Source organism: Cebus imitator, unplaced genomic scaffold (genome assembly GCF_001604975.1).
Source record: "Cebus imitator isolate Cc_AM_T3 unplaced genomic scaffold, Cebus_imitator-1.0 Scaffold416, whole genome shotgun sequence".
Classification (NCBI taxonomy): domain Eukaryota; kingdom Metazoa; phylum Chordata; class Mammalia; order Primates; family Cebidae; genus Cebus; species Cebus imitator.
This window is the reverse complement of record NW_016107731.1, coordinates 1,065,363-1,090,140: the sequence shown is the minus strand read 5'-3', so window position 1 is coordinate 1,090,140 and position 24,778 is coordinate 1,065,363. Positions and strand designations below refer to the sequence as shown.

General features: G+C 41.4%; 1 protein-coding gene across 1 annotated transcript; it reads left to right on the top strand.

Moving 5' to 3' along the window:
• The first annotated feature begins 12,149 nt into the window (after positions 1-12,149).
• Positions 12,150-24,778, top strand: LOC108289880 (cytosolic carboxypeptidase 4-like). Its single transcript, XM_037731691.1, has 5 exons — positions 12,150-12,223; positions 13,831-13,977; positions 18,018-18,149; positions 22,633-22,726; positions 24,639-24,778. Exons 2-5 carry the CDS (start codon positions 13,854-13,856, stop codon positions 24,691-24,693), a joined length of 405 nt encoding a protein of 134 aa, XP_037587619.1. The 5' UTR covers positions 12,150-12,223; positions 13,831-13,853; the 3' UTR covers positions 24,694-24,778.

The window sequence follows — 24,778 nt, the reverse complement described above, 5'->3', positions numbered from 1 at the left end:
CTCCAAAGTATAAGGGCTTTGTGTTTTCAACCTCGGACATAGGTTGCATGATTTACTGACCTTGTTACTGTTTGAGTTTTCTTTTCATATATAATATTGTGTTTATTGTTGAGATTAAAGGTTTGACTCATCCCCAAAAGTGTAACTAATATCAGAGTCAATCTTTTATGAACGACGTGGGTCCTCCTACAGAAATAAGAACTTGGAAAATTGTCTTCTGTTACAGGATAGGAAATCTAATGTCCCTGGATCTTGATTACTTTGGCCTATAGTGTGGTGAGTATGGACACAATGGAAGGTGATCCCAGGTGGCAAGGGAAAGATGGCACCCACCAAAAGCAGGCTGGCTGAGGGCACATGGGAAATCATACCTCTTGGGAAACCCTAAGTGGAAAAGGAGAAAACCCTATTATGGCAGAGCCAAGTTAGCTATCTTCCAGAGCCATTTCTTCTTCTTCTTTTAGCACAACGGCTGAGCTACAAGTTCCATCCTCCCTTGTAGTTATGCCTGAACAGGTGACTGAATTTTGATCAATAAGATGAGGTTGGAAATGACATGTGCCACTTTCAGGCCTGTCGCATAAAATCCTCCTGTGAGACGTTCTCTCTCTATATTTTTTCAGTTAGCTTGAGGCAGATGAACATGTTGACCTTGGAGGGTACATGAAAAAAAAAAAAAGCCACAACATAGAAGGAACCTGGGTTGTTGAATAACCACTTACAGAAGCCCTGCCCACCAACTAAGAATATCTCTTTAGGACCTTATATGAATTTTTAAAAACTCTCTTTTTGTTATTAGGCCATTTATATGTTTTTTGGAGGGCGAGTTATTATAGTGGGTAACATCACCTTGACTCACCTGTATACCTTACAAACTTGTTTATTTACCAATTAGTCTTATGTTGTATTAGACTGTTCTCACGCTGCTAATAAAGACATACTTGAGGCTGGGTAATTTATAAAGGAAAGAGGATTAATGGACTCACAGCTTCACATGGCTGGGGAGGCCTCACAATCATGGCAGAAGGCAAAGGAGAAGCAAAGGCACATCTTACATAGTGGCTGGCCAGAGAGCTTGTGTAGGAAAACTCCCATTTATAAAACCATAAGATCTCATGAGACTTATTCACTAACACAAGAAGAGTACGGGGGAAACCAGCCCTATGATTCAATTATCTCCACCTGGCCCTGCCCTTGACATGTGGGGATTATTACAATTCAAGATGAGATTTGGGTGGGGACACATCCAAACCACAGCACATGTGATGGCAAAACTTGGTATTCTGGAGCTATTTGCAAAGTTTGTTTCTTGGTTTTAACTTACTGTGTGAGTAGCTTGGGAGCAAGCTGGATCTCCAGGAGCAGAGAATCAGCCTCTGAGATACAGATGCCCCTCCTCACATGGTGACACCTCATTCCTTCCACCCCGGTCCAACCTTACAGTGTTTGGGCCTTATTTTATTAATGGAGGCAAGAAGTTTGCATATAAGTTATGCAAACTCATCTACATTCCCTTCCTTTATCTATTTTTCTTTAGCCAAAGGATCTCATTTAGTACACCTGGGGAATTAATTTATACTTATGTGGCAGAATGAAGAAAACTTGGGTATATGACAATTATAGTTATTAATCTTACCATACCTGAAACATTAGTTGAGCAGATACTTCCTAGCTGAGATATCTGTGAGAACAGGGACCTTACTGATTTATTTACAACAGCATCTCCAGTTCTTGACATGAAGTGACCACTCAATAAATATCTGCCAATTATATTAACACAGTGCTTCCATTAACAAAGCCAATCATGGATAAATTCAGGAGAATACTGACAATAAAAGAGAAAATCTTAGTCTTTATCACCTAGAATGTGGTAGATGTTTTCTTTCAATATAACAGAACCAAATACTGTAGAGGGAAGATGAATTAATAATCATTCAAAAATGAATATAATGTTTCATTCTAGACCAAAGCCACACCCTCAATTTCATTCCTGGTTGTTGATTTATTTTCAAATAGTTGAGCAGATGCTAGATATATCCATAGAATGAAATTTGCTAAATTCAACTAGGTTGTCACTTAACCCTCCGTGTATGTGCATTTGTGTGTGTAGAAGTCTGATTGATCATGTATCCAATTCAGAAATCTAGTCCTGGCTTTGAATGAAAATGGAAAGTAGGCACTTGTCTTGGAGGAATAATTTGTGGGAGGCTCCATAAGTCTCCAGGCCCTAAAGTATCTCCCTGATGTGGCTTTCACTGATCCCTGAAACAAGGAGACTTTTATTCCTTTGATTTATTTCATTATCCTCATTAGGTTTACAGGAAGGAATAGCATGTTACATAGGTATGAGTAATTAATGCATTCGTGTGGTGGTTCTCAACCAGGGCCAAGGCTGTGTTTTGCAAAATCTGTTGATGTTTTTGGTTGTCACAACTGGGGCTGAGAGCTGTGGAGTGGTTATGCTACTTGTCTCTAGTCGGTAGATACGGAGTACTGCTAAACATCTTGCAATATATGGGATGGCTCCCTCTTTCCCATTAAAAAAATAATTATCTGCCCCAAAATACCAGTAGTGCTAAGCTTGAGAAACCTTGCATGAGGGTGAAGTAATTTGTTCATAGATTCTTTTGAGAAGATAGTTAACAGAGCAGAGTTTTTGAGAGAGAGTGGGTGGGGTGGACAGAAAGGCAAAAATTTAAAATTGTGGAATGGGAACATGAATGCTGGGATACCTTTACACCCCAGAGGCTCCTGGCTAACATACGTGAATTGAAAGAGAAAAAAATTACTCCTTCTTGGGAAATATTCCAACTGCTGTAGAGCTATTCTTTTAAAATGTCATGGTGCTGTCTTAAGTTAACAAAGGTCAGCAGTAGTGTGGGTAGGGGAAAGGGCAGGGATCTGGAACTGAAGTCCACACTGGCGTCTTTTATATGTCTCACTCTGCCTATCCTAGAGCCAGAGGGACACCTTTAGAAGAACTTCCTGCCCTCCCTGAGTTTTCTGAGGCACACCTGTCCTCTGAGACTCCTGGGCATGTTTCCAGCAGGTGAACAGACACTTCCACTTTCTCTCTCATTCTTCATCTTCAGAATCTGACACACTGTCAGAAATGGAAAGTTGGCTTCTGAGCATGAAGATCTTCTGTTGACTCCAGTTTGACATAATAGAACGTCATTAGGTCATAGAAATGGAAGGGTTCTGAGAAATCATGTCTTCTTATTTTCTTAATTGAAACATGAGGAAGCAAATGGGGTCCAGGGAAAGTAAATGGTTTATCTAAAATCATTATGGAAAAAATGAGTATTAGAACTGGATTTACCATCTCCGAGTCTGATGTTTGTCTATTCTCTATCATGTCATCTTTTGCAAAAACACCTGAGTAAGAAACTCACTAAAATCTTTGGGAGATTTTGCAGTTTAAATGCTTGGCATAGATTTTTTTATTTCTTTTTCACTGTCAGGCATTACAAATTCAGCTTTTAGAAATCAGATTTTCAGTGCTTTTTATTATCTCCTGTTGAGATTGGTTTGCATTCTCGTCACTATTGCTGGTAAGAATTTATCCTGATCGCAGTGGCTTGAAACAACTGTTTTATTTTTCTCGCATTTTGGAGGGCCAGGCATTGGGAAATCACTCATCAGGGCAGTTCTTTTCTAGTGTCTCTCGTGTAGTTGCAGTCAGAAGTTGGCTGGGGCTGCAATTATCTGAAGCCTCAATTGGTCTGGACATCTAAGCTTGCTTCCCACCGTTATTTGGCTGACATTTAATGCCCACTGACGCTAGTTCAGCTGAGGGCTTCGCTGACTGTCTACAGGAGCACCATATGGGTCTTTCCCTATGGCCTGGGCTTTGTTATGGCATGGCTGCGTTATGGTAGTCAGTCCTCTGACATGGAGACTTAGGGCATCAGATGCACGTATCCCAGTGACCTGATGCCTGTTTCTTAATCCTCAAACTGTACCCTAGGATTGCATTGCTTTTCATGACCTAGTCTTGAAAGTTAAGCTATGTTACTTCCATTGCATTCTATTTGGTAATAAGAGAGTTACTAAAATTGGCTAAGATTCAAGACTAGGTGACATAGATACCACCTCTTGGTGGTACACGTGACAAAGCGTTGTGGACAGGTTTTAAAATTTTAGAGTCAAAACATTTCCACTAAATAAATACTAATTTGGCTATTTTGCAATGTCCTTTTTTTCATATTTGCTATATTTCAAAACTCAATGTGTAAAATATGAAGAAAGTTTACTTTTGCTTTTGAGTATGTTATTCAACTTCACTTGACCTAAATTTCCTTATCATTACAGTAAGTATAGTGATATCTAAATTGTAAGATGAGAATTTTATTTTAAGGATTAAGTGGTAAATGGTGTCTGAAACAAAGTAGACACTGAATGGTCATAATCATAATATTGGCTGGGTGTGGTGGCTCACCCCTATAATCCCAGCACTTTGGGAGGCCGAGGTGGATGAATTGCTTGAGCTCAGGAGTTTGAGACCAGCCTGGGCAACATGATGGAAACCCTGTCTCTACCAAAAATAAGTGATATGTCATGATACACTTCTAGAGTCCCAGCTACTTGGGAGGCTGAGGTAGGAGGATCCTGGGAAGCTGGGCTGCAGTCCAGTTGAGGCTTTGGTGAGTCATGATCATGCCATTGCACTCCAACCTGGGTGACAGAGCAAGACCCTGTCCTGAAAAAAACCATTACATTGTTGTCTACATAGGATGCCAGTTCATATCTTGATGCCTTTTTCTTAACCCTCAAATTGTACAGAACATCTCTGAAAACAGCTCTTCAGATTGGGGTAGGGAAGACCATTGCCTTCAAAGAGTACCCATGTGTGGAGTACCCATGAGATAACAGGAGTCCCTGAAATGAGAGGCACAAAGACAGCACGTCAAATCTTTCCTGCTTCATAATTCTGCTTCAGGCTAGCTTGCTGAGAATGAGCTGGGTAGAGGACATGGAAAAGGGCATCTTTCCAGCATTTTTGGAATGAAGGTGACTTGCAGCAGCAGGGAGGAGCCTCCCTGTCTTGGATGCTTTTCATTGTCCAAGTATGTTTTGGAGGTGGTGGATTCAAAGGGGATGAAGGCAGCGAGTGGCAGCTGCTGGCCCAAGGAAGAAGGCAGCAACCCATTTCCTTGATGATGCTGTGAGCCTTGGTGGGTAGACACCTGGAAGTGTTATTTACTTGCTGCGTTTAGAATCCTTTCAGAAAAGCTGAAAACTGCCACTTCCTTTCAGTAGTCCTTAATTCTACCCTGCAAGTTTTGTGCTGTAATTTGTCAACTGTGCTTGGGAAAGACTTCACAGCCTTCCTAGAAATAGAGACAGAGTCTGCTTTCTGATAAGCATCATTGAAATGAAAACAGAACCTTTTAGGCCTGTGCGGTTGTTGGTGCCTGTCATGATGATGATGACCGGAGACTTTGCAGTTTATGGAGACCACAAGCCTGCCTGTGGTGTTGACAAAGCACAGGATTCAAAGTTGTCTCGGCCCGGAGGATGCAATCTCACCCTCTCCAGGTGCTTTGTTTATTTATTTTTCCTCCCTCCTTAAGAGTATTTTGCTAAATTGGGAATACTGTGGTCCTGGTGCAAAACTGATCTCATAAGATGCATCTCAAAGGGCCTTCAGACCTACTTTTAGATTATTCACCTTTCCTGTCATGGCCATGGCCTATTTATTTACCAGCATTTTGTTGGACGTTTAGTGTGACCCAGGCAGTGAGCTAAGCATTTCTACGTTTATTAAGATATTTCTAACCCAACTGTGTCCATGAGTTAGGTACAAGTAGTAGTCCAATAATGCAGGTGAAGAAATTGGGTCTTACAGAGGTTGTGGAAATTGGCCTAAAGTTGATCTGAATTCAACTTACATTTTTTTTAACGCTCTCACTTCTCTCTTTCTCTCCCTGCCTCCCTCTACCTCTCTCTTTCTCTGCCTCAGCCTCAGTAGCCTTCTGAATGTCCTTCAACTTTGCCATAGGACTTTGCAAACTAGCCTCTTTTGCTCTGAGCATTTTTCTTTTCCATCTTCTGCCGGTTTACTTTTGTTTATCCTTCAGCACTCAGCTTAAGTGTTACTTCTTAAGGGATTCTTTTCTGATTCACATCAAATAACTCTATTTTATGCTCACATGTCACAATAAACCCGGCACCTATTCCCAGTTGCACTTTTATATTTGTTTGGGTGACCCTTTGCACAAAACATCCCTCCCCAACTAACTTCGAAGCTTTGTGAGAACAAGAACTGTGTATATTCATGCCATTTATGTATTTGTAGCACCTAGCACAGGGCCTGGTACATAGTCAATGCTCAACACATATCTACCAAATAAATGAAAAAATAGACCACATTCTACCTTAGATCGTGAATACCCTTTTTACTAAGGCGGATCATTGATATCCTTGACAACTCATTATAGGAGACTCAATGTATGATTGGGACATTTGTCAAATTCTTCGGCTGGAGAACTGTGAGCAAAGATCTTGGTGAGGTTGTTTTCAAATTTCCATCTAAGATACTCCAGCCAGAAAACAATATATACCATTTTTTTACATTTTAACATTTTGTTATAAAACCACGTAACCTACCACCCAGCTTCTGTAGTTAGAGCAAACTTCTTTCTTATATGCCTTCACTTTTTCTATGCCAACCCCCATCATGAATGAAACAAATATCATAGTTATTCAGTCCATAGTCTTTTAAAACACTTCTATCTTATGAACCCATTTTAACCTTGCCAGGAATTTTTTTCCTTCAACTTAGACTAAATTTCTAATCATGCAGTTTCTGCCTGTTTCCTCCTGTGTGAAGACAGACAGTGTTGGTCACTATTTTTGGTGTTATAGAACCGTTTTTAGTAATTGAACTTTGTGATTAGTGCTCCCTTCAGTCATTCATTACCAACTTCAAATTTAATAATGTCTTTTATTTAACCAACGGACCATCTCTAGTGAGTGTTCAAACTACATGACTGGAAGAACATTTATTTTTGGCAATATGGTTTTCTTGGGCTATGAGCTGTGTCCTGTGCTCTTGGCTCATGAATTTGGAAGAGGTTCTGTCTTATTCTCTAGAGGCCAAGAATTAGAATGTTATGAGCTTATTCTTTCAATCTGGCAGGGCATAAGCACTCTATTTCTGTGAGATCAGGGGCACTACTCAAAGTGTGACGGGATGGAGTGTTTTTTCCCAGTCTAGTAAAATTGGTTTTAGACTCGTGGAGAAAATTGAGAAGGGGACTGCAGGATCTTTCTTTACCCTCTGCTTTAAGACCGCGATAGTATCAATGGTGCCTATTTTTTAACACTGTGTTTGACTGTTATGTTTTGGATATGATTTGTTTGTCCCCACGAAGTCACATGTTGAGATCTGAACCCCAGTGTTGGAGTTGGGGCCTGATGGGGTCCTGGGGCCTTGCACAGAGTAGGCATTCAGGAAACTATGGAATTAGAGGTATTGGGATCATAGGGGCAGATGCCTCATGAACGGCTGAGTGCCATTCTCACAGGAGTGAGTGAGTTCTAACTCTTGGTTCCCACGTGAGCTGGTTGTTGAAAAGGCCTGGTACCTCCCTTCCTTCTGTCACTTCCTTGCTCATCCTGTGATCTGCACATGCAGGCTCCTCTTGCCTTGCACTATGAGCGGAAGTAGCCTGACGCTTTCACCAAAAGCAGATGCTGGGGCCATGCTTCTCGTACAGCCTGCAGAACTTGAGCCAGATAAATTTCTTTTCTTTATAAATTACCCAATCTCAAGTTTTAAAAGTAACAACACAAAAGGCAGACTGAAACACCGACGTATGGTAGCCACTCTATATTTGCTTGCTCAGTTGTTAGATTGACAGAAAAATTGAGCTGTGCACCTTGTAAACTTCTGTAACAATGTTCTCACTGGAATGGAATTTACATCCTGGCACCAAGGAGAACAGAATGGCAAGGCTCTGTCAGATTGCATATGAAGTTTGAATTCTATCTCATATCATTCCATAGTTTCCTGAATGCCTACTCTGTGAAAGACCCCGTGCTAGGATCAGGGAGGGCAAGAGGAATGAGTGAAAAATCTGGCTCTAGAGGAGCTCACAGTCTAAAGTGAGTGTGGAAGGTTAAAAGTGGCTGGAAATTCTTTTCTATGCCTCCAGTTGAGGGGTAGAATCTAACTCCCCTCCCCTTGAATTTGTACTAGCATCCAGATTGATTTGACTAATCAATAGAATGGAGCAGAAGTAACGTTTGGTCTTCTGAGGCTAAGACAAAAGAAGCCTTGCAACTTCCACCCAGTTCTTTTGGAATGCTTGGTCTGGGGGAAGCCAGCAGCCATGGAAGAAGTCCAAGTGCCTTAAGACTATTATGCTTAAAAAGACATTTGTGGGCATTCTGGTCAACAGTCCAAGGTATCCCCAGTCTTCCAGCTGTCCCTGCCAAGGTGCTAGACATGATTGAAACTGTCATAGACCCTCCAGTCTAGGGCATCTGCCAGGTGAGTGCCCCTGAGTGACCTCAGTTAATACCATGGGAAGCAGAAGAATCTCCCAGCCAAGTTTTAGCCAAATTTACCTACCCACAAAATCCACAGCTGTAATAAAAAGGACATTGTTCTAAGCCATTAAGTTTTGGGGTAGTTTGTTATCCCACAATAGACAACCAGAACAGAGATATAAGAAAATAATCAGGTTCAAATAAGAATTTTAATAAAAGATATTTACAAAGTGTTGTTGGAAAACAGAACAAATAATTGGAACAAATCGTTCTGTTCTTGGAGAGGCCAGGCCACCACACTGCCCCGCTTGGCAGGGCACCAATCACGTTGTAATCTTTGTGAGCAGCACCCTGGAGTTGTGTGGTGCCCAACATGAGCAGACGTGTGGCAATTGTAGATAATGGGTGCGGGGAAGGCAGGTTAGCAGGGAAAACTATATAGAAAAGGAACTGGAGCTGGGAATTAACATGTGCTCCAAGGAGTGGGGAGAAATGACACTTAAGCCTGCATCAGCATGAGCCCAGACTTGAGAGCAGAGGTACCCATGATGCTCTTGGTGCATCAATACTGGTTCTGTATCACTGGCATAGATAGGAGGAGTGGCTGCAGGTGAGCCTCCAAAGGCAGAGTGATGTGAAGGGCATCATTTTCTTTTTTTCTTTTTCTTTTCTTTTGAGACAGAGTCTTGCTCTGTCACCCAGGTTGGAGTGCAGTAATGTGATCTTGGCTCACTGCAACTTCTGTCTCCTGGGTTAAAGCAATTCTCCTGCCTCAGCCTCCCAAGTAGCTGGGACCACAGGCGTGCGCCACCATGCCCAGCTAATTTTTGTATTTTTAGTAGAGACGGGGTTTCGCCATGTTGCCCAGGATGGTCTCGATCTCTTGACCTTGTGATCCGCATGCCTTGGCCTCCCAAAGTGCTGGGATTACAGGTATGAGCCAGTGTGCCCACCCAAAGGCCATCATTTTTATACCGTGATGAGGAGTTGAGAGGATGAAGGCAATAGGGAAACTTAGAAGATTTTAAAGCAGGGAGTGACGCGCTCAAAACAGTATTTGAGAAAATTGCAGTTCAAAACCCCATAGACTATGAAAGACACTGTTCTTCCAATTCCCTGAGTCTCCCTGAAAGCTTGGTAGATAGATTTTTTTTTTTTTTTAATAGCAATGTCTTCAACAACCAGGGATTACTTGATGTTTCATTTAAAAGGATCATTAAAGGAAAACTGAGGCACATCACATCTGCCTTCTTTAATTGCTCATTTATTATTACTGTGGGTGAGATAACAGCTTTGTGTTATTTTTCTAAATAGTATAAAACGTTTATTGGTAAATGTAGCAGTACATAAATTAATGCTGGTTGAGATTATTTTTCTCCACTGATAGCCGTAATTTTTACTTAAAGTGAAACCATTTTGTGCTGCCCCATTCTGGCTCAGAGCTGAGTGCGGGCATTAGGAACTGACCACACTGTCTCTTAGTTTCTATGGGATGGCAGGATTTTGTTGGTGAGTTGACTCTCTGGTTGCTTTGTGAAACCAATTTCTTTCATACTTTTTAAGACCGCAGTACTTGGGAAGAGAGCACATGGAGGTGTAAAACGTTCTTTTCTCCGTCACATCCAAATTTACTAAAAGTGGCTTTTAGAAATGAAGATATTCATTATTTCACTTATCTGAAAGTCAACAGGTGGGTGGATCCATAGAGTTGATCTGGTGGCTTAACACTTACTGAGGACCCAAAATTGTCTTTTCATATGACAGTGTCCAAACACAGGAAATATTTTTGTGTTTTGTTTAAATTTTTTTTTTTTTTAACTCCTGGAGAAAATTTTTTTCCAAAATCCTCCTGCAGACATCCTCTCGGGTTTTCTATTCCTGATCTGGGTTCATATCTACCTCCAATCCGACCACAGGAAAGAGAGAAAGCTTAGAGGAGATGAGCCGTGGCCCATTCCCTGGGCAGGGGAGAGGGACCCACATACTCTGTCGGCACGTGGCCATTCTGTATTTGAGGCAAATGAGGCTTTCTTCTAGGCAACTCCAGAGGAATGGCTGTGTGTGCAGCATATGATGTTGGCCACAGGTCAAACCAATTTAAGGGTGTTGATTTAATACATACCATATGCCCAGTTCTGTATCCCTGCTGGCAGATACAACAGAAGTGTAGAAGCAATGCTTGTTCTCAGGGAGTATCAGTGGGCATTGTAATAAAGCAGGCCATTCCTTAGCTGGAGGAATTAATTTAATAAAATATATGGATTAGCTATTACACCTTGTGAAGTGGGAACAGAGAGATGAATGAAACCTAGTTCTTGCCCACAAATAATGTGTAATTCCCTTCACCATCTGCTTTATTCAGTCCGGTCATACTGCAGGTGGACCCATCCTCCAGCCTCCCCATGCTCTGGGTGCTGCCCCTGGAGCACACAGAGCTACATCACAGCAGGAACACTTTTTCTCCCCTTTCAACTTGGTTTCCGAAGAGTCTCCCATCCAAGTACCAGCGAGGCCTGACCCTGTTTAGCTTCCAAATGTTTCTCAAGAGTCATCACTCATGGACCTGCCTGGGTTCAATGCTCCCTTCTAGCGTTCTCTCTACTTCTCCCGGTTTACCTTCGTCACAGCTGTTGCTGTCTTGGGTCCTGTATGCCAGCTGTTCCTCTCAGCCAGGCCTGGAGCCCCCTGAAGGAAGATTGTTCTGTCATCAATTTTTATCCTCAGTGACACAGAGGCATGAGATGGCATGGTTTGAGCAGAAAACTTCCAAGGAGTTCCATGTTACTGAAGCATATATTTCAGGTGGGGGTGTTATGATGAATAATGAAGCTGGAGACATAAGAAGGGCAAGATCATAAAGAGCTTTGAAAATTTTATTAATGAGCTATGACTTTATCCTATATGTGATGGGGAATTGTAGAGGTCTTTGAAGCAGATGAGAAACATGAGTCTTATTAATGGGAAGATTAAGGCTTTGCTTTAAATAAAACACCCTCTCCTCCAAGTATCTTGTAATGCAAAGAGCACTGCACTGATTTTGGGAGCCTGGGCTGAGCTATACTTCTGGCTTTTCTGTACGTATTATGCAAGGAGACTCAGCAAGTCCACACTGTCTCAGAACTCAGGGTTCTGTTCTGTATAACAAAGGATAGAGTATCAAGCATTGCAGAGATCCCTTAGAGTTTTTTCATAATAGGATTTGGTGTCACTCTGGGATTCTCTTAAGAAAAGTAGGAGTTCATTCTTGTCAGTCAGGGAGGCTTTGCATCAGAACATTTTAGCGAATTTCTGTTTCTTGCCTCTGTGCTGCATGTAAAAATAAGCCAAGCCTACTGAAGGAACAGACCGGTGCTGCCCTGGCCCACGAAGCCCTTTTACTTCCTTGTTTTCTGTATAAGTCATTATTGCTGATTCTCTTATTCATCCTGCTGATGTTACTACAAGTTAGGTCTGCAAAGAGGGGTTCTGAAGACTAAATATGGGGGGAGGTGCAGCCCCTGGGTCCCTGATCAAGTGAGTCCCCTTGTCTGTCCTTTCTCTGCAGTAAGTCTTTCTCCATGGCAGGAGGTAGAGTCCTGCCATTCCGCTTGCATCTCTGAGCATCCAACTTTTTTCTCTTGCGTTCCTTCTTAAATATGGCTGCCTGCATTCTCATTGCAGACCTCCTCTGACAAGGAGTCCATCCTGACCATCCTCAAGGTCCTCGGAGATCTTCTTTCTGTTGGTGAGTAGGCCATGCTCTCATGCTTTCATAGGGTGGACGCGGAGCCTCCCGGCTGTGATCTCTCCCAGGGACCTCCGTGGCCTGGGGGTTTGCTCTTGCCTCAGTTTCCTGTGAGAGGCAGCATCACTAGCCTATCTTTTTTCTCTAAGGTTAATGAGACCCAAGTAACCTGGACTGATTGTACTCACAATCAGTCTTCTTACCCAACACTGAAGAGGAAAGTAGACTTAGTAGTAACTTTCTGTGGGTCTACCCCTCTTCTCCCTCTGCTCTCTTCCATGTGGCCTATTTAAGAGAGCCAAGTATCGGAAGCTTTTCAAGTAGAGACAGAAATATCAGGCAGGAGCTGAACTTGGAAGTGGGTAAGCATCACGTTTTCAGAGATAAGATGACAGAGTCGACTACATTGGAATCAACTGAGTTAACTGGAGCATGCTTCTATTAGCTCAAGTTCCTAGTGAGATTTTTAAACATTCCGACATTCACTCAATTTGCATTTTTATGTATGCTGGCCACATTACTCTAGAAATAGATGTTAACACTGAACAGGCAATGTCAGAAATAAATGACGCTCCAGACCCACAGACCCTGAAGGTTATGGCTTCAAGAGGAAGGGGCCCATCATATTGGGGTCTTACCATGGTTTGTACTGCCTTCTATTAGCAGGATGACTTCCATTTAGTCTTTTGAGTGGGGTCTGTGTAAGTGAAGTCACTTGTCTCTGGGATAGTGCTGTCTTATGTTTGTTCAGAGGTGTCTGAAACTCTTAGGATGAAACCTTGAAGTTCTCCCTCTGATAAGGTGGTGATTACTGCACCTCTTTCAGAGAATGCTACTTTTCATTAGGATAAAAAATCAGATGTTGTTCTTTGATAGTGTCCCACCCTCTTGGCCACCTTGGTTAGGTCAACTTTGCCCTGTGTATAGAGAGAATTAACCAAGGGAAAGTCGAAATGAAATCGTTGCTTTTGACTTTGTCCTTGGGCAAGGTGGAGGAGACCCCTGTTCAAAATTGTACTTAGGTAGAAAGACCAGTAGTTCATCAAAGCTCTAGACTCCTTCAAAATTCCCTAGATAGAATGATTGGATGTTTCTTTCTCAAGGTACTACTCCAGTAGTTTCTGCAATTTTCTCCCATCAGTTTCTGAAAATCAGAAAATCATTATGCCATCAATACAGTGATTCCAGATTAGGTCATCATCCCAATCCTTGTTACAGAAGATTCAAATGTACAGCAGAGGGATACTGATATTCCCTGTTCTAAGTATATGATAATACAAAAGCCTATATGAAAATGACAACATGTACACACAGGTATACACACGTGTACCAAATATTCAACAGATTCTCAGGCAAGCTCTGTATATTACATGTGTTGCAGATGACCAATACTAGATTCTTAAATATTCCACTATTTTTCTATTTCACAACCCTCTTTCCTTACCTGATAGTACAACTTTAACACAGGTTGCTTTAAGAACTACAGAATTTTGTATAGTTGAAATGAACTAATTCTTTCTCTGTCTCTAGCTGTGAGGTCTGTCTTCTGCTCCAAGAAAAATGGGGGTTATTACTTGTGGCTCATCCTTCCTCTGGCTTCCCCTTAGGCACAGACCGGAGGATTCACTACATGATCAGCAAGGGTGGCAGTGAGGCTCTTCTGCAGACCCTGGTAGACACAGCGAGGACAGCTCCTCCAGACTATGACATCCTCCTGCCTCTCTTCCGGCTGCTGGCCAAAGTTGGCCTAAGAGGTACTCATACTCCAAGACCTAAAACTAACTAATAAGGCACTTCTAGGGTTGTTTTGATGAGTACAATTTGGGAAGCTCTGGTGGAGAAGCACAGGGAGGAAGTGGCAGGGAGGTTCTGGACACCTTGGTGGTGATGGCAGGACCAGACCTTTAGGAGAAACAGTTTTGTTGACTTAGATGTCAGCTCATCCAAGGTATGGTGCTCAGGACAGAGCCCAGAACAAACATGGGCTACATGGGGCATGGACCATATGGGGGGAAGGAGAGGAGTACTCCAACGCAGTGTTTAATTATTTAAAAAATAAATGGAACATGTCTAAAAGTTGCATCACAAGGCTGTGGAGAAAAAAGAACACTTATACATTGTTGGTAGGAGTATAAGTAAGTTCAACCATTGTGGAAGACAATGTGATTCCTTAAAAACCTAAAGACAGAAATATCGTTCAACTTAGCAATCCCGTTAGTGGGCATATATACCCCAAAGAATATAAATCATTCTATTATAAAGATGCTTGCATTCATTCATTGCAGCACTATTCACAATTACAAAGACATGGACACAACCTAAATTCCCATCAGTAATAGACTAGATAAAGAAAGTGTGGTACATATACACTGTGGAATATCATACAGCTATGAAAAGTAGATCATGTCCTTTGCAGGGACATGAGTGGAGCTGGAGGCCATTACCCTTAGCAAACTCAAGCAGAAACAGAAAACCAAATACCTCATGTTGTCACTTATGAGTGTGAACTAAATGATGAGAATACATGGACACAGAGGAGAACATCATGCACACTGGGGCCTGTCGGAGGATGGCGGGTAAGAGGAGGGAGAGGATTAGGAAAAATAACTAATGGGTACTAGGCTTAATACCTGGGTGCTGAAATAACCCATACAACAAATCCCCATGACCTAAGTTTACCTATGTAACAAACCTGCGCATTTACCCTTGAACTTAAAATAAAAGTTAAAAAAAGAAAGTCTATTATACAAGTGTACTGTTTTCCTAAGGTTGCCATAACAAATGGCCACGAACTGACTAGGTTAACATAACAGAAGAGTGTTAGGAGATCAGAAGTCCGACATCAAGTGTTGGCAGGTTTTGGTTCCTTCTGGAGGCCCTGAGGGAGAATTGGTTCCATGCCTCTCTCCTCTGAGGGTTCCAGAAATCCTTGCTGTTTCTTGGACTGTAGATGTTTCACTCCAGTCTCTGCCTCCATCTTCACATGTGGTTCTCCTCTGTATCTTTTCCTTGTTGTGTAAGGCCATCAGTCGTAGGATTTAGAGCCTACTCTAATTTGTATGACCTAATCTTTAGTAATAAAATCTGCACAGACCCTATTTCCGGAAAGAATAACATTCTGAGCTTCTGGGTGGACATGAATGTTTTGGGGCCGCTATTCAATCCACTACAAGTCACAAAGAAGTGGAACATTCCTAGTTGAAGGGAAGATGGGGGAAGGGCCTAGAGTTCTTTCCATTTTGGCTCCATAGACGTTTCTCTTTTACCAAGGAAAAGCCTGAAACATTTCCCTAAAATTCTAGAAGTTCTTGGAGCACAGTTTAAAAGCATGGGCACTTAGGACTCAGGCAAACATTGCAAATGAGTTGCAAGTGTTAAGTTCTAATTGTGTGCTGAGTCTTATATAGGTCACAGCTGAGAAGCTCAGATCCTCTGAAAAGCAGACCTTTGATGTCCAGAGCTATCAGTGGCAGCCAAGGGCCCATGGGTTCTGGAGTACTCTTCCTTTCAATATTTGGATCTCCACTTTGGGTCTGTTTAACATTCTGCTGATAATGATGGAGCACTAGGCTTTTTGCCAGCACCTGCATGAGCACGTCCCAGAAAAAAATCAATACAATTCACTCAGTGAATATTGAACAGATATTTACTGCATGTCTCCTAGGGTCAGGTGCTTTAGGCACTAGGAACATCATGATGACCAAGGAAATTAAGGACCTGCTCTCATGGAATTATGTTCAAGTGGAGGAGGCCAGCAAATCCACAAATAACTTGGCAATAGCAGACTATGATGAGTGATGTAAGAGGAAGCAAGAGTGATGCTACTCTAGACTGGTGTGGTCAGGAGAGGTAACATTTGAGCTAAAACTTCAAGAATGAGAAATCAGTAAACCAAAGAGTGGGTCATGTGAACTCCAGGAAAGGATCACAGAGACCTGATACATCCCTCGGTCATAAACAGTGTAAGCTGGGGAGTCAGACCTGGGTTTCAGTTCTGGCCCTGACACTTACTAGCTGTGTGACCTTGGGCAAAGTAGTTAAACTTTCTGAGCATTGTACCTTTATATAAAATAGGGTTATCTTTGTGTAAAATAGAGTCATCTGTACAGTTGGCCCTCCATTTCTGTGGGTTCTGCACCCATGGATTCAGTTAACCTTGGATTGAAAATACTTAAACTACTGTATCTGTACTAAACATGTACAGACTTTTTTCTTGTCATTATTCCCTAGACAAAACGGAATAACAAATATTTACGTAGCATTTACATTAGATTAAGTATTACAGTAATCTAGAGATGATGTAAGGTACGAGGATGTGTGTAGGTAGTATGCAAATACTATACCATTTTATATCAGGGATTTGAGCATCCATGGATTTTGGTATCTGTGAGAATCCTGGAGCCAATCCCATGTGGATACTTTACTTAATTTTAGGGCGATATGAGGATTAAACAAGGTATTATATGTCACGTGCTTAGCATGTGGTTCAGGACCCTGGAAAACTAGGGTCATACAGGTTTTATAGGAGAAAGAGAGACATGAGAGATACACCAGGCCAGTGATTTCCAAGTTATTCACCTTGATATTACTATTGTAGTGATTACATCACCACAGTTTCTGCCATCAAGGGGTTATAGTCCTTGACACTGACATTCAAGTTGCTCTAGGCTGACCTGAACAGAACAGAAATAAGGTTGGATGCTCATGAAGGAATGGGATAGATATCTCTTTTCTGATGAAGGGAATCAGTTATGTAGGTTTAGTTGCAACCTCTTTGCTGGTGTCCTTTGGCCCAGAGGTACATATCAGTAAATCAGGTTTAGGATTTTATTTCCGTTTAATTCATTTCTACCTGCGATGAATCTGATAGAGATGTATTCTTGCAAAAACAAACATGATGATTAGACATTACCCATTGACTGGTATCGTAGCGGGGACAAGGAAAAGAAAATGTTTCTTTTTTATGCTTATTTCCTAATTATTAAAATAATAAGGACTTATTTGTAACACTAGAAGTTAGGTTATTTGGAGCAGTAAGTTAGAAATATTAGAGGGAAAAAATTATTTTTTTAAAACTATATTTTGACTTTTTATTATGAAAACTGTCATATAGAAAGATGTCCTCTAATGTACCTAAACTTAGTTCTAACCGTTGTTAGCATATTTCCATATTTTCTTCACCTATTTATTTTTATCTGAAATATTTTAAGAGAAATTACGGGTAGCATTTTCCTCCTAAATCCTTTCAAGTGCATTTCTTTGAAAAGAGACATTTCCCTACATAATCACAATTACTATTACTACAAACCTAATAAAATAAAAGATACACACGTAACTTATATTTATTCCAGTTTCTCCACATGTTCCCAACTGTCTTTTACAGACATACTCAGAGGAAGATTCAATCCAAGTTGATACATTACTTTTTAATGTTATATCAAGAATTATATTAATATCAAGAATATTAAATATTCTTCATTCTAGAATTGTCTTAAAGGAAGAACTTTATTCCCAGTTGAACTGTGGTTAATGTATGAGGACACCCTAAATATAGGGGCTTGAGAGTTATTCAACCCACAAGCTTGCATGTAAATATGTGTAGCCCAAATTAGCTCTTTTGATTCATTTGGTTCTCGTGGGGACACATTTAGCAGCATTTGTCACTAGGTCTGAAAAATGTCTTTGGCTATGATTATCTTCCTCCTTCACCATCTTCCCTTTCCTCCACTTCACACACTATACCATCCAGAATCAATGTGGAGTGCCACTAAGCTAGATTGATTTGTGTTCTTAGATAAAAAGATTGGACGGAAGGCCCTGGAACTGGAAGCACTTGATGTCACCTTGATTCTGGCCAGGAAGAACCTATCCCATGGCCAGAACCTCCTTCACTGTCTCTGGGCTCTGCGTGTGTTTGCCTCCAGTGGTGAGTGACTCTATTGTGACTCTCGGGGATGGCTTCCAAACCTGGGCAGGGACACAAGGAAACTGCGTGAGGGTCTGGTTGGAAGAAAGGCATGGGTGGGTGATACACATGGTGGTCCCAGTCAGATAAATAAAAGGAGGCTGACAACCCAGACACCGTGGAGGTGAGAAGTTACTTCTTCATCTTCTCCTTAGCCAGGCAGAGCTCTTGTCTGGTCCTACAGATAGACTTCAATAGTGTTTCTCCTTGGGTATCACACATGATAGCATTCTAGACTTTTCTATTAGTACTACAAGGTAAAAAAGATCTATGACAGGAGAAGGACAGACTTTATTTAGTCCTAGTCATATTCAAGTGTTGTATCTGGGCAAAATGACTCTCACATCACAAACCTCTCTACCATATTCCTGAAATTACTTGTTGAATACAACGTCCCTTACCATTGAAAAAAAAAAACCCCATGGTCCTTCTCAACAGGGTCCTCCAGGTAATTATTAGGAACATCATAGCCCAGTTGATACTTATTTGCTGACTCCTGATTTATTTCTAATTATCATAACAATTTTGTATTTAGACCCACAATTTTATAGCTTAGAAAAAGAAAAATTTAGAGTGAAGCAAGGCTGAGCATGGTGGCTCACGCCTGTAATCCCAGCCCTCTGGGAGGCTGAGGTGGGTAGACCACTTGAGCCCAGGAGTTGGAGACCAGCCTGGTCTCTACTAAAAATACAGAAAATTAGCTGGGTGTGGTAGCACGTGCCTGTAATCCCAGTTACTTGGAAGGCTGAGGTAGGAAAATCACTTGAGCCCAGGAAGTCAAGGCTGTAGTGAGCAATGAACATGCCCCTGCACTCCAGCCTGGGCAACAGAGCAAGACCCTGTCTCAAAAACAAAAAAAAAAGTGAAGCAATTGCTTGAATTCATACAGATACAAACTCACGAGGGCATAATTTCTAACTCCAGAACTCATTTTAATTCTATTCCATATGGAAACTTTTTATTAATACATTAGATCCTATAGCTTCTGTCTCATATATAATGAGCATAGACTTTCATTTCTCCTTTCTGAGTTCCCTTCCTGTGAAATGAAAGTGCCAATTATTTAGAGGTTCTATAGTCTGTAGGCGAAAGAATGTGGGCTTAGAGCCAAAAAGACCTGAGTTTGACTGTGATTCTATTTCTTATGAGTCAAGAAACATGAGTACTTAACCTATGGGACCTCAGTTTCATCCTTTACAAAACTATAGTGTAATAATGATTACTATTACTCTGCTAGGGCTGTCTTAACAAAATACCACAGTCTGTGTGGCTTTACAAAGAACTAAAACAGATTTACAGGAAAAAAACTAACAAGCCCATTCAAAAGTGGGCAAAGGATATGAACAGACACTTTACAAAAGAAGACATACGTGAGGCCAACGAACATCTGAAAAAATGCTCATCATCACTGGTCATCAGAGAAATGCAAATCAAAACTACATTGAGATACCATCTCATGCCGGTTAGAATGGCGATCATTAAAAAATCTGGAGACAACAGATGCTGGAGAGGATGTGGAGAAATAGGAACACTTTTGCACTGTTGGTGGGAGTGTAAATTAGTTCAACCATTGTGGAAGACAGTGTGGCGATTCCTCAAGGACATAGAAATAGAAATTCCATTTGACCCAGCAATCCCATTACTGGGTATATATCCAAAGGATTATAAATCGTTCTACTATAAGGACACATGCACATGAATGTTCATAGCAGCACTGTTTACAATAGCAAAGACCTGGAACCAACCCAAATGCCCATCGACGATAGACTGGATAGGGAAAATTTGGCACATATACACCATGGAATATTATGCAGCCGTCAAAAACGATGAGTTTGGGTCCTTTGTAGGGACATGGATGAACCTGGAAACCATCATTCTCAGCAAACTGACAGAAGAGCAGAAGATCAAACACCGCATGTTCTCACTCATAGGCGGGTGTTGAACAATGAGAACACATGGACACAGGGAGGGGAGCACTACACACTGGGGTCAGTTGGGGGGAAATAGGGGAGGGACGGTGGGGGGTGGGAAGCTGGGGAGAGATAGCAAGGGGAGAAATGCCAGATGTAGGTGATGGGGAGGAAGGCAGCAAATCACACTGCCACGTGTGTTCCTATGCAACAATTTTGCATGTTCTTCACATGTACCCCCAAACCTAAAATGCAATAAAATTAAAAAAAAAAAAAGAAATTTATTTTGTCACTTTTCATTTTTTTGAGACAAAGTTTCACCAAGTCACCCAGGGTGGAGTGCACTGGTGTGCCCTCGGCTCGGCTACAACCCCCGCCTCCCGGGTTCAAGTGATAAGCGATTCTCCTGCCTCATCCTCACAAGTAGCTGGGATGACAGGCACCTGCCATCATGCCTGGCTAATTTTTTGTATTTTAGTAGAGGCGGGGTTTCACCATGTTGGCCAGGCTGATCCTCAAGTCCTGACCGTAGGTGATCCACCCACCTTGGCCTCCCAAAGTGCTGGGATTACAGGTGTGAGCCACTGTGCCCGGCCACAATAACCTGATTTTCATTAGTAAATTCTCTTAATAGACATGGAGGACTCATAAAGAGAAAGTCTTCCTGGGGAATAATGGGATAGATACTTGAATTCTTGTTCACAGGTGGAGCCTCTATTCACCCATCTCCCATATATTGACCTGAAAACTAGAGAGCATTAGGGAAAGGCTGAATAAATCTCTATACACTCGTATCTAATAAAGGAAAAGAGGAACTGTGGCCGTGTATAAAGCACAACTCTCATTAATGAATAGTTAGAAGGTATGCCATCCACATTTGCAACATGCCAGCAGAACAAAATTGGAAGCATTTTCTGGTTTCCTAAAGAATAATTAGGCTGAAAAGCTTGCCTTCCTTAAATATAATTGTTATGGAGATTTTGAACAATTTCTTCAGCTGGAGTTGTGAGAAGTCCTGGGATTTTTCCTGTGCGTATGAGGAGATAGCTATTTGATTCATCCTCTAAGCCTATGTTGATTGTACCAACTCACTGTTCCATAAGATATTTTAAAAAATTATACTGTCAATCTGTATACATCGGCTTTACAGATGAGAGGCAAGCACAGTTCAAGAAGCCTGTGGATTACTATCTCTTCCGTGAATTGGTAGCTACTGTGGAATGTTCCAGCAAAGCTTTCTAAATAGCTCCTATCTTCAGAAGGAGTTGGCTGGAACCCTAATGGGCCTGTGAGAGCCAATGAACCCTTTGGAAGCTCTAAGATGGCCAGTGAGGATGTTTACAGAGCTGCCGGAGATGTAACCTTGGACAGGCATCCACAAAGGCGAACTCAGTGAAGATTTCTTATTGTTATCCTCTTCCGGTTCCATGCCTAAAGTCTTTCATGTTAGAATCAGTGCATTTAAAATTAAATCTTCCTTAACTCGATTAACAGAATTTTGTTGAATTACTTGCCAAAAGTTTTCTCTAATATGTTTTCTCAATTCGGAAGTAAGAGCTGAGTGAGTAGCCACAAGAGTGGAAGATTGATGGTCAGGACTAGGATGCCAAATCTCTGAATTTTGATCCAGGCAATTACTTCATGTACTAGCTTCAGGAGGGACATATATGTAGGGGATGTTCCAGGAACATGCACTCTGCAATAGCAAAGACATCAGCCTCAGTCCCTATCTGATAGACTGTAGTCGGATGAGGAGTCTTCAGATTTCCATTTGACTTCCTTTCCTGACGGTTGAAGCAATTCAGTATCAGCCACCCTTGTTTTCCTCTCTTTGCTTCTCTAAGACCTCTTGTTCCACTTATTTTTCTCAGATCAAGGCTAGCCTAAAGCACAAGGCATTCACAGGTCTTCGTCTTAAAAAACACAAGTGCAATGGAGGAAAGACGGACGAGAGTCACACCTTGGAAGATAACCTTCTTTCCTTCTCCCTCTGATATTTTGCCCCCCTTGCTTACTGGTTCTATGTTGTGTCCTTTGGACTTATCTTGTTTTTTTTTTTTTTTTTGACATGAGCAGAGCTCTATTTAAAGTGATCTAAGTGAAGTCGGGTCCTGGGAATATTGGAGAGAGTCTGGGGCATCCTTGGAGACAAGAGTGACATCAAAAAGTTGTATTTATCTAACCAGATACCTCTTTTGAGTTTCTTTCTATCATTCAGATCTACGACAATGCTTTTATAACCACTCAATTGGGCAAAAAGGCAAAAACTTCCCAGCCTAGTTACCGCTGAGCGGGAAGAACTCATTCTTCGTTTGACATTCTAGTTGAGGTATAGTCCATAGTCAAGTCATTACCTTAGTCATGGGAGACCAAAGTATGAAACTATAGGGAAACGTGCAACCAGGGTAGAAAAGAAAGGGAGCTGTCTTGTTTATCAGGTTCCCTTTTAAAGACGTAAAGGAGTCAATTCAAGTTGTATTGAACCTTACCTCATCCACTCGTGGCTATAACTACAGTACTTTTGTCTTTCTTAGTCTCCACGGGAGCCATGCTGGGAATTAATGGAGCCATGGAACTGCTTTTCAAGGTTATTACTCCTTACACCCGAAAACGCACCCGATCAATCAGGTACAGAGTGCTGTGTAATACTTCTGCCCCTTTCGTAACACATGGAGAGATGGAGATTGTCCCATGTGTATTTTCATAGTGCTTCTAGCTCCGTTTAGTGATGACTTCTCCCTTGGAAATGTGGTGCAATGTCTTTATTGCTTCCCAGCCTACATCCCTCCACACCCATGGGTCATTTCCTCTAATTTTCATGATAACCCCAGATGAGGAAGTCAAAATGTGGAGAGAGCCTTATCCAAGGTTACCGTGCTAGGAAATAGTAGAGTTGAGATTTGAATCCAGATCTTTCACACTGGTAACCTCATGTTATTTTTGCCTGAAGCCCTCAGGTATCTACTTTTTACTCACAGCAAATCTACCATAAATAAATATAATCCTCAAAAGACATTCCAGAAATGACAGGGTTTCTAAAGAGTCAGCCAGTTAAACTTCTGGCGTGAGTTCTGGGCCTTATAATAGTCCATCATGGTCATGTGCTGGTCTTGAGATGTATTTTTATGATTGGAAAATGAAACTCAGCCTATTCTCTCTGCCTCTGCTTGCTGGAGTGGAGTGAATCATCAAGTTATAAAGGGAGATGGTTAGACATGAAGGCTTTAGAGATATTCAGGACCATTAAGATCCATCATTTATGGGAGTGACTCAGCGAGGACCTTGAAAGAATATTAGAAGAAATTCAGCCAATTTCCAAGATAGATGGGGTCATTTGGCAAGTAACATTTCCATGCTCAACCATGATATTTCCTGCATCCCAGCATCAATCTTAAGCTCATGTTCCACCTGATTATTTTTCTCTTGGGTCACCGCAGTTATGCCATTATCATCCATTCTCACCTGCAACTCTCTACACCAAGCATTTCCTAGAGTGAAATACACTACATCTTAGTGAAAAAAAATTCTCATCCAATAAGTTGAGAAATGGATTGAATACTGGTTTCTTTACTGTAAGAATTCTCAGAGTCTTTGTAAAGCCAACACATATTGAAAATATCTGTTGCTGGGCGCGGTGGCTCACGCTTGTAATCCCAGCACTTTGGAAGGCCGAGGCGGGTGGATCACGAGGTCAAGAGATCGAGACCATCCTGGTCAACATGGTGAAACCCCGTCTCTACTAAAAATACAAAAATTAGCTGGGCATGGTGGCGCATGCCTGTAGTCCCAGCTACTCGGGAGGCTGAGGAAGGAGAATTGCTTGAACCCGGGAGACGGAGGTTGCGGTGAGCCGAGATCGCGCCATTGCACTCCAGCCTGGGTAACAAGAGCGAAACGCGAAACTCCGTCTCAAAAAAAAAAAAAAAAAAAAAAAAAAAAAAAAAAAAAAAAAAAAAAAAAAAAAAAAAAAAAAAAAAAAAAAAAAGAAAAAAAAAGAAAATATCTGTTATTTAGTATACCCTAATCAAAAACTTATTTAGTCAGGAACTGTCTTTTTTCTTTTTCCTTTTTTTTTTTTTGAGATCAACTTTAGGGGAAGAATGGGGGTCAGTGTTTTATGTATTTCATTTTGGAAACATCTTCTCTAGGGTGTGAATTTACTGCAAAGTGAAATTCAATTAAATTCTACTAAGGACCCACATCTAGTAGGTAAAAACTTCAAAATAAAAAAATCACGGACCAAAAAAAATTTCTGTATTTTCAATAATATTATACTTTACTCTGTCTTGAATTTACATTTATGTCAGATAACAGGAAACATAAAGCAGTGTCTTATCGGGAATCTAATGCCAATTAGTGATTCTTTGGTTCATTCAGGGTTTTCACTGTTCTGCCCTTCTTCCTCAAGTGCATCTGAGTTCTAAGAAGTCATGGTAGTGCTCGTGTGTTGATGGACAAACACAGATTGTCCTCTGTCATCTCGTGTCCATTTGGACATATATGTGATTTGGATATGTCTCATTTTTATCACTGTGTGCAGGCCTTTGCTGCTGACATCTGCAGCGTCAACATGTTCTTTGGTCACCAATCTGTGACCTTTCCGCCCTATCCACAAGGCTTCTTCTAATGTGATGCTGTCATAATTCAGCTGTTCAGAAGATCAGGAATGTCTGGCTTCTT